Source organism: Salvelinus sp. IW2-2015, unplaced genomic scaffold, assembly GCF_002910315.2.
Source record: "Salvelinus sp. IW2-2015 unplaced genomic scaffold, ASM291031v2 Un_scaffold588, whole genome shotgun sequence".
NCBI lineage: Eukaryota > Metazoa > Chordata > Actinopteri > Salmoniformes > Salmonidae > Salvelinus > Salvelinus sp. IW2-2015.
Genome location: NW_019942580.1, coordinates 298,836 through 309,677, shown reverse-complemented (window position 1 = coordinate 309,677; position 10,842 = coordinate 298,836). Strand labels below are relative to the sequence as shown.

Below are 10,842 nucleotides of genomic sequence, written 5' to 3'. Positions count from 1 at the left end.
ATCCCATGTCAAAGAAAGTGGCACCCTGTTTTTTTTGTATAAATGTTTGGAAAGAGTTAATGAGTATTACATGGTTCAGGTACCACCTGTTATTCTATCACTGAAATATTCCAACATTTCCATGAGGAAAACACCCCTACTTTCCCTCTGTGGACCTAGCTGTAAAAATGCAGACAACACAAAGTACACTTGACAAGGATTCACATTTCAACCATCACAACCAACACTTCCATCAGACTTTATTCTTGAAAAACATGTTAATCAAGGCCAGTAAACGATATCGACTCGGAACTCAAAGGAAGAAATCAACAGAAACACCATAAAAGCACCACTCCTGATTTGAATACAGTCTGAACTCCACGTATTACTGATTGTTGTTTCAGGTCGCCATTGCATTGTTGATAAAATTCAGTTATCGCCCCACCCTTGTGAGCCCCACCACTGAAATCAACAGAGACTGGAAACAGAAGGTTGTGGGTGGCAGCCATTTTGGCTCCTGTGGCAGAGGAGAGAGCACTGGAAAGCCAGTGGTTAAGTTCCCAGAATGGGTGCAGTGCCAGCGGGGCATGCTGGTACCTCCAGCCCCACTCCATTGGCATGGTAGATCCAAGTAGGCCTGAGGTAGCCCAAACACATTTTACCAATCATGTGAGGACCAATTGGGCACATGTAGATCACAAGAGATTCCCAGTGCCCTGGAAGCTCTTTCATCTCACCCAATAGCACAAGGGTGTCCAGGGAAAGAGCTGCCATGCTATGGCATCGGGCTCACAGCAATTGGATAAATCCAATCCAATGTAATCCAACTTCTTTCAATAAACCCCTCCCCTAATACACCATTGGTTTTTCCAAACACCAGGGGGCATCAGCTCTTCTCATTGGTGTGTATGGCAGGAGTGGTGCGGACTGTGGGCAGGGACTTGAGGACAGGGTCTGTCATGGTGGTGGCACAGCGGGTGGAGGGGAGGGCTGCAGTAGCTACAACCACGGAGGTCYTTCCCGTCACTATGGGGGCGGAGCAGGCAGCCTTTTCCTTGGCCAGGGAAGTCTGCAGCTCAGCCCTCCTGGCCAGAGCCGTCCTCAGCTGATCCCGGATCAGGTCGATCCTCTCCTGCAGCTCCTGCAGCTCTCCCGGCCTCAGAGGAACGCCTGAGGAGGAAGAAGGGATGGATGAAGAAGAGGAGGGGAGGGWTAGCACCAGGCTGGCAAAGGAAGTCCCGAAGCCCCCATTCGCACAGACCCGTGTGGCCGGGTTGGTCCTAGGGTTAGTGCCACATCCAGCCGACCCCCCTCTCCCCCCTTCAGACTCGGCCACGGCCCGGGCTAGAAGGCGGCGGCTGTTGAGGGTCTCCAGGTTAAAGTGGACTCGCTTGTCCTTAGCAGCTGCAGCAGCGGAGTCCCTGCTGCTCTCGTTCCACTTGGCCGAGGCYCCGGGGGAAGGGGGAGGCTGGGGYTGCTGGTTCTTCTGGCTGTTGCAGCTACATGGAGATAAAAGGCTTGTGTCAGTAAAGAAAGAAAGACACAGGTCTGGTGCATAAACAACCACTACTAGTGTGTTAGATTGCTTTCAATCTGTATCTCAGTATTAGGGCTAGATTCAATCCATATCTGAGAAGTATCGCGGAAGATCTGCGTTTAACGCTCGATTGAAATTTAAAGGCAATGTTCTCGTGTTCGGGGTAAACACTGCATTCATGGTAAATGCTGCATATGTTGACTCAATTGGAAATTACCTTTACATTTTAACGGGGATACTTCCACGATAAGGGTTGAATCCAACCTTTAGTAATGCTTCATCTCCTTGTCTCCTTTCCCTCAGAGACATTACCACTGGTAAAAGGACTGGAAAGGTTTCAACTATATATTGTTTCTTCTAGATTCTACTCAGGTCCTGTCAGATCAGTGATTATGGAGGAAAGGACAAGGACAGTAAACACATATTTAAAACAGGTCTCCATAATAGCAGCCATTTTGTCACCTTTTTTCTGTGTTGGCGCCCTGCTTCTTCTTCACATCGTCATAGGTCTGGTTCAGGGCTCTGTGGATTTTCTGCATAACAAATGGGGCCATAGTTACACTGAGCCAAGGGAAGAGGTGGGAGGGGGAGAAAAGCTCCACACTGATTTATTCAAAACAGGCAGAATCAACACCATCTTAGAAATTGTAATTACTTTCCCCCTCTCGTTAATAATCCTCCAACTGGGGAAGGAGCTTAGAGGACCTCCGGGGACTTAAGCCAGGCAGATTTGAATTTTTAGTGCTTTAAATACTTCACTTCAACTACGGTTCCCAAATGGTGGTTCTCTAAGTCAACAGCAGATGGCGATGTTGCCTTTACGTTATCAAATGACAGCCAATGTGATAAACAGTCCTAATGACTGTATCCAAGAGAGTGAAAAACCTACACCATAAACAGCCTTTTACAAGCAATCAATATTTGTTCATATTTAATTCCCAGAGGATTTGTGAAGCGTAACTGCTTTTAGATATAGAGTTCGTAAAACATGACAGGGAAAGCCACAAATGTGTTCAAGTAAAAAAGAGCACTTTAAAAAGGCCAATGAAAGAAGCTATGAAAAAGTCTGAAGCCTGAGGCAGAGAGACTCACTGTGAAGGTTATTATATTGACACACAAACGCTCACACACACACACACACACATCTGTCTGTTTCGTTCACTCACATTCTCCTCTCTCTTTCTCTCTGACACACACACATACTCTTGGTTCAATCACACTTTCTCTGTTTTCTCGTTCTTTCTTGTACACACACACATGTGCACACATACACACACTCTCACACTTACATTCTCCTTTGGTTCACTCACACAGTCCCTCCCTCCATCTCACCTGGCTGGTGTGGAGCCAGTACTTGTACTTCTGTCGTCGTCGGATGTGTGGCAGCACCATGTGATAGAAGGCGTGCTCCCCAGCCAGGGTGAGCAGTGACGTGGCCACGCCCACACACAGCAGCACAAACAGCCCTGAGAAGTGACGGATGCCCATCTGGAGAGTCTGTATGAGGTGGGGGAGGGAAGTTGAGTGGACAGTTGGGTTACTTGAGTAGGGTTAACACCTGTAACAAAGGGTTTAACAATGTAGTAAATTGTTTGTCAACCTCTGGCCCATGGACTGACATCAGTCCTTGGGATGATGGTGATTGGTCCCTGAGAACCTTGTCATTAGATCTCTATCCAATGGATACTGAGCATCATTTCAGGTCTCTCATCTTTTCTGACGCTCCCTGTTTTCACCTCTAGGGGGCAGTCTCTATTAATTTCTATTCAGACAGAGATCGACATGGTCCATATAATGAGTAAATGAGTAAGCCATTTGGATAAGGGGATTGTAAATATAAGTGACAATTGTTTTATATCTATTTTCCCTTATGACTGCTGGAGACAAATGAGAAACCAGTCACATGAAAGCAAACTGAAGCATATCAACATATCAACTTTTCCACAGTAAAATGTATGAAATGCTGGCCTTATAACTTGCAGATATGAAATGTGGAGACCCAAGCTATAGATGTATGTAGCCAATGTATGTACATTGTTACAACACTGTATATATATAATATGACATTTGTAATGTCTTTCTTGTTTTGAAACTTCTGTATGTGTAATGTTTACTGTTAATTTGTATTGTTTATTTCACTTTTGTGTATTATCTACCTCACTTGCTTTGGCAATGTTAACACATGTTTCCCATGCCAATAAAGCCCCTTGAATTGAATTGAATTGAATTGTAGCCATGCGCAAATGACAGTATAGAGTCAAAACTACCAAAAAGTGTTAAAAATAAATAGATTTCCCAAGTCTGAATTGGGCCGTTACAGTTTTGACATCAGGAGGCATCTGTCTGTCCACAAGAGTTGTCTGGAAGTGTCCTGCCAAGGAGAACTATTTACCGTGGCATTTATTAAATAGATGCTGCTGCGCTCCTATTAAGCCCTGTTTATACCTGGTGAAAACATGTGTCCTTTGTCCTGATCTTGTTCACATGCTGATTGTGCCCACATATTAGCCATTGTGTCTGTTTTCTGTCCACTGTGTCCGCATTGTGACCAGATTTACATGAATGTAAATTATTTGACAGATATTTTTCTAAATAATATTTATTCATTTATTTTAAGAGACATATTGATGCCATAAGTCAATAGTGATACCTGATGATTTTAGAGGGCAGAATAATGATGATTTAAATGGTTTCACTGTCCAGATCCGTTACACCAGAGACACAATGCATCCCTGACTACCTCCGGAGGTGGTTAGGAAGATCTGATCATAATCAGATCACCATGCATATTTTAATTGTCTACACCTGTCTAAAAATGTGGGCACAATCAGAACGTGGACAAAATCAGGATAAAGGACGCATGTTAGAACCAGGCATAAACAGGGCTTTAGAGACCTGAGTATTGTGACTAATAACCAACACAATCCTGATCTCCATGCCATTGGCTGCCTTATTGATTTTGTTGCGTTCTATTCTATTTGGTTCTAGATTATTCTACCCAGAGATATGAGTTCTCATTCTATTCCTTTGAGCCTACCCTTCTATTCTACTCTATTCTAGCCTATATGATTCAGTGGAGGCTGCTGAGGGGAGGATGGCTCATAATAATGGCTGGAATGGAGTGTAATGGAGTGAATGGAATGGTATCAAACACATAAAAAACATGCGTTTGATACCATTCCAGCCATTATGAGCTGGAACAGGCCCTCCCCCCACAGCAGCCTCCACCGGTATGATTAGTGTCTACCCTGTGGGCTGCTGCAGATGTCCTTTTGAATTCCAGCCGTGCTTAGAGAACATTTAGCCTAAGTCAGGACGACAGTGTGTGTTTGAGAAGCACAGTGCGAGCAGTGAGAACCCTGTCTGAGTGTCTGCCAGCAATACAGTACAGTAGTTGTATAGTGCTGTACACCTCCAATAAAATAGGAATCTAGCCTATCAAGGTCTAACAACATGAGTTGTTGGAGATGTGCTGTATATATAGGCAGCCACATTGTTCAACGCTGTTTGACACTTTGCAGAAAAGGAGAGAGAACTTTTCAGAGGAAATGTTCTAAACCGAAAGCCGCCTCTCTGATCTTATCTGTAGAGGTTTGGACGTAGATGTGAGGGAGGGAGGGAGGGGGAGAAGGAAAACTTGAGAGAGGGAGGGGTGGAGGACAGCGGGCTTGTTTCTGAAGTGCTGACACAGTGAACCCCAGGGGTGCAGTACAGGCCCTCCCCATCCCTCCTGCCACCCTCCCATCCTAGACCCAGTCCCTCCTCCCATTTAATTCTGGGACTCGGCCAAGAGAGGGAGCTGCCAGCCTCTGCTCTCTCTTTCTCACTCTCTCCCACTGTTCTCCCTCCCTCCCTCCACACTCTGCTCCTCCTCCTCCCTCCCTCCCGCCTCCCTCCCTCCCTCCCTCCCTCCCTCTCGCCAGTCTGCTCTCTCTCTCTCTCCCTCCACTTCACCATTATATCTCTTCCCTTCTCCTCTACACCTTCCCTCCCTCTCCCTTCTCCATCTTACCACTTCACCCCATCTGTCTTCTCTCTCTCTCCCTTTCTCCCCCATCGTCTCTCTTCCTCCCCTCTCCATCCTACCTTCTCCTCCATCTCTCTCACCCCTCCCTCCTCTCCTCTCTCTCCACGACCAAGTAGTGTTCAGTATGCAGGGGGAATAATCTCATCCTATTAGCACGTAGGCCCCCAGTATGGATGTGTTAGCTGTCGACCGTGTTTTAAGAGTGGACCCGTCTCGCCATATTGTTTCTGGGAGGTGTAGTTTGTCTCTCCCCGTTCCCTCCCTCTCCCCTGTCCCTCAGCCTTTCCCCTCCGAATCCATGTGAGCAGAAGGATTGGAATGAAAATTTGAAATAATCTGTTCAATGCAAGCCACGGTAATTCTGCCTTCAAATTAGATTAGAATAGAAATGCCATCCGGGTGCTACTGTGGAAACATATAGAGGAACTGTGAAAGATAAATGTGAAAAACATATGGTTTGTGAGATTGGTAGTTTTGGATGTAGGATAGTTGCATGTATTCCTTAGAGATGAAACTCGTGAAACATTAAAAGCGAATGAACATCATGCTGAGTAACTCTGGGTAGGGGAGAAGAGCGCGATGACCTCACTTCTTGAAAGCAGATCGAACATTATCCAAGGCGCTTGAAAATGACAGGCGGAATGTGATTCTGTCAAAACGTATATTATTTTACATTTCCAAATATGAATTTGAGTATCTTTTGAGGGGTCGTCGTGGACAGGTACATGATGACATCATAGTTCAAAGGAGTGTCAGCCGGCGGTAAATCAATAAAACTAACTAAAATTGTTCCTTGACGTACCTAAAAGAAGAGATGTTATTGTTAGTCGTGTCGTGTGCGGCTCAGTCGAGGTGAACGGGAAGTTTGTCATGTGGGAAACATCAGTGTCTACCATCCATTCGTCAGTCTCTCCCCAACGGTAAATCTCTCCCCAACGTAAATGATGATTAGGTAATGACAAGACTGGGAATGACTTTGATGTTTCTGCACAGATGGCTGGATCACTGCTTTTCTCTCTAGCACCGTTTTCCCCATCCGGAAATGCATACCAGCAGGCACGCGCACACAGGCACGCACATACACACCACAAAACCTCAGTCACACACTCATCTTTGCTGGGTCTGTGAAGATCACAAATCAGCGCAGGCTGATGTGGTGTTGTATTAGAAAAGCAATCCCAGAGTCTCTGCTGCTAGGCCCTGTCTGTCTGTCTGTCTGTCTGTCTGTCTGTCTGTCTGTCTGTCTGTCTGTCTGTCTGTCTGCCTGTCTGTCTGTCTGTCTGTCTGCCTGCCTGCCTGTCTGTCTGTCTGTCTGTCTGTCTGTCTGTGTCTGTCTGTGTCTGTCTGTCTGTCTGTCTGTCTGTGGAGTAGGAGCCAAAAGGTAAACAGCCCATATCATCATGCTGATGGGACCAGACGATTGCCCCAGTAACAGGGCATCAACAATAATAACACTATTTAATAGGATTATAACAACCAGTTAATGAATTAGTAACAGCCAATGAAGTATATCAACACAGTATATATATATATACTGAGTGTACAAAACATTTAGAACACCTGCTCTTTCCATGGCATAGACTGACCAGGTGAATCCAGTTGAAATCTATGATCCCTTATTGATGTCACTTGTTAAATCCACTTCAATCACTGTAAATGAAGGGGAGGAGACAYGTTAAAGAAGGATTTTTAAGCCTTGAGACAATTGAGACATTGATTGTGTCTGTGTGACATTCAGAGGGTGAATGGGCAAGACAAAATATTGAAGTGCTTTTGAACAGGGTATGGTAGTAGGTGCAAGGCGCACTGGTTTGTGTAAAGAACTGCAACGCTGCTGGGTTCTCGCTCAACAGTTTCCTGTTTGTATCAAGAATGGTCCACCACTCAAAGGACATCCAGCCAACTTGACACAACTGTGGGAAGCATTGGAATCAACATGTGCCAGCATCCCTGTGGAACGCTTTAATGGCCAAAGAGGAGGGGTAAAACGCAATATTAGGAAGGTGTTCTTAATGTTTTGTCCACTCAGTGTATGTCTATGATAGCAGTCCATTGGGGCAGGAAGTTCGACCAACTGGGTGCTTGGTGTTGAAGGAGAACCTCAGGATGACACACAATCCTGAGAGGATATCATAGACACACACAGAGGTCGAATCTAGGAATAAATATTTTTCCCTAAACATCTGACACTGATGGATTCCAGACTGTGTAAGGAGTGGCTGCAAACCACACTTAAATATCTCTTAGAATGCATGCCCAATACATTGCTTCATTCAAGTGGTATACTAGTGTGGATATTGGAATGGAGCCAAACATCCAGTTTGATATGTCCAGATGTGTTAGGATGGCCAAACCCAATGTCCATCAACTGTCTGCAACCCACGTGGTGTGCCTACAGGGCAGCCACTCCACCACAGCCACACTAGCCTGGTCCCTATCTGCACAAACAGATCTGGGCCCAGGCTYACGTCGATGGTCAAGCACAACAATAGAAGTTGTTGACAACATAGTCCAAACCGGTCTGGGACCGGGGCACACACAAACAGACGGACAGACAACTGACCTCGGTGACGGCGAACACCCTCTTCCCACAAGGCACCACCTTGTACCACTTGTCGTGCAGCATGTCCATGTAGCCGTCTGACTTGTAGCGACTGATGAACTCTGACACGTTGTTGGTTAGAGGGGAGTTCTGTGGTAGGCCTATTCCATAGCCTGGGGGGATAGAGGAACTATTACCGTCAGCATAGTACAATGGGTATAGTAGTTGGTAGAAATTCATGGAAATAATTGTGGCGCATCCCCTTCTATACCACCAGTCACATGGCTGTGCTATCATTAACCTGGATACAAACAGTGACACAGACGTCTCAGATCTGCAAAATAAACAGAAGGCATTTTTACAAAATCATTGTTTTTCGCTGTTCCACATAAAACGCCCAAAATGCTTTAAAGATTGTCCTAAATTGTTTGGTGGAGAACTGAGCAGGGGTCTATAGGCGTATCATTCCAAACTTCACGCAGAGTGAGTTAACTGGCAGACTGTGTCTGGATCCTGCCCGCCCAAGGAGATGAAGTGGATCAATACTAAACCAAATCGGATGACCTTACCTTCATCCCTTCCAGAAGGGGAACATGAGGCTATGGATATTATAGATGAACCAAAGAGTTCAGCCTCAACAAATTCCTCTTCTACCTGTACTGCTGATCCTGTACTTTAAACTCCTTTGAAGTTTAAATTACATTTAGTAAATGAGATTTTCGATATCTGATTCCTGGGGTGTGTGGAAGGATGGAGAGGGAAAATCCCCATCTCGTGGTCTTCAGTGGCAACTGGAGGAAAGATGGATGGAGGAATACATGGGAAAAACAGGAAAAAGTAAAGAACGTTCTGAGCATCCATTATATAATGACAAGGAGTGTGTGTGGTGTAAGTATGTGTGTGTGTGTGTGTGTGTGTGTGTGTGTGTGTGTGTGTGTGTGTGTGTGTGTGTGTGTGTGTGTGTGTGTGTGTGTGTGTGTGTGTGTGTGTGTGTGTGTGTGTGTGTGTGTGTGTGTGTGTGTGTGTGTGTGTGTGTGTGTGTGGTGTGTCGCGTGCGCGTGCGTGCGTGCGTGGCGGGTGGGTGGGTGTGGGCTCTGACAGCAGATAATGAGTTGTGGTGGGCTGGGATAACAGAGGATGAGAGCCTGTATCAATGAGAACATCTCTCCTCCATCTCTCCCTCCCGAACTCTCTCCTCCCTCCATCTTCCCTCACCCCAACTCTCTCCTCCCTCCAACTCTCCCTCACCCCAACGCTCTCCTCTCCTCCCTCCATCTCCTCCTCCTCCCTTCTTGTATCCCTCCTCCCTTCCCTCCAAGAGGACTGGCAGAAACGTTATTTAATCACTGAATGGGTTTTACCACTACCTATCCCTCTGTTTCTCATGGCTAATGTATGTCACTCATCTCCCCCTCCATCCCACTCTCTCTCTCCCCCACCCCCCTTTCCCTCCCTCCCCTGAGCCAGTCAAGATGACAGATAATAGACAAGCTCTGACATTAACACGTTTCATCAGAGGCGAGACTGCCCAAGCATGCACACACACATACACACACAGTCACACACACACACAGACGTGTATGTGCCTGCATGTGGCGTGTCTGTATTTCTCTCGGCCGGTCTGCCTGTCTGTCTGTCTGTCGCCTGTCTCTTCTGCCTAGAAACAGTGTAACTCTTATGGAGTGTAAAGTGTGTGCTTCAGATCTGTTAACTTCCCTTTGTTTCACTTAAAGCCAACAGGGTTGGCCCTCTGCGCTGGCACAGACTGGCACAGGCTGGCACAGACTGGTACAGATGTCCCTGTAGCCAAGTGTTGATGAGGATGTTATTCTTAATAAAGCGTGGGCTCGCAGTTTTGAGTCACAATCATTAAATACTGGTTGGCTTTAATCACCAAATTGACAGTCCTGGCACCTTCCAGTTACACTGTCTGTAGCCCACTACGACTCAGTCCAAAAATAGTGAACAATGAAATCCTAAAGCGGCAGGGACAGATATTCGGGTGTGTGTGTGGTGTGTGTGTGTGGTGTGTGTGTGTGTGTGTGTGTGTGTGTGTTGTGTGTGTGTGTGTGTGTGTGTGTGTGTGTGTGTGTGTGTGTGTGTGTGTGTGTGTGTGTGTGTGTGTGTGTGTGTGTGTGTGTGTGAGAGTGGGTGGGTGGAGAGGAGGCAGTGTGTGTGACTGTTGTGTGTGTGTACATATGAGTGTGTGTATGAGATACAAAACTGGATGGAGTGATGAATAGTGAGAAGAACACAGAGAAAGTGCGATTGCAGAGTGAGGGAAGAGTGAAGAAAGAGTGAGGGAAGAGCGAAGGAAGATTAGAGGGAAGAGCGAGGGAAGAGCGGGGGAGAGCGAATGAAGAGCGAAGGAAGAGCGAGGGAAGATTAGAGGGAAGAGCGAGGGAAGAGCGAGGGAAGAGCGAGGGAAGAGCGAAGGAAGAGCGAGGGAAGAGCGAGGGAAGAGCGAGGGAAGAGCGAGGGAAGAGCGAAGGAAGAGCGAAGGAAGAGCAAGGGAAGATTCGGGGGAAGAGCGGGTAAAGAGTGAGGGAAGAGCGGGGAAGAGCGAGGGAAGTGAAAAGCGACGGAGTGAAAGGGAAGTGCGAGGAAAGTGAAAGCGACGGAAGTGAAAGGGAAGAGCGAGGGAGGTAGAAAATGCAATTAACGGAGAGGAGAGATGAGATAGGAGAGGTCTAATTGGCAAAACCCAATTACTGCTTTTTTATGGATGACTGTCTAGAGGTCAGGGCTCAAAACCGG

General features: G+C 46.5%; 1 protein-coding gene across 1 annotated transcript in view; it reads right to left on the bottom strand.

Annotated features, from left to right (window-relative positions):
* Positions 1-199: 199 nt before the first annotated feature.
* Positions 200-10,842, bottom strand: part of LOC112068588 (glutamate receptor ionotropic, NMDA 3B-like) — a 119,993-nt gene continuing 109,350 nt past the window's right edge. Inside the window, exons 7-10 of the mRNA XM_070438215.1 lie at positions 8,107-8,258; positions 2,849-3,013; positions 1,979-2,049; positions 200-1,478 (exon numbers count right to left, since the gene is read on the bottom strand). Of these exons, the coding sequence (XP_070294316.1) occupies positions 866-1,478; positions 1,979-2,049; positions 2,849-3,013; positions 8,107-8,258 (1,001 nt within the window). The 3' untranslated portion in view covers positions 200-865. The remainder of the gene's footprint in view (positions 1,479-1,978; positions 2,050-2,848; positions 3,014-8,106; positions 8,259-10,842) is intronic.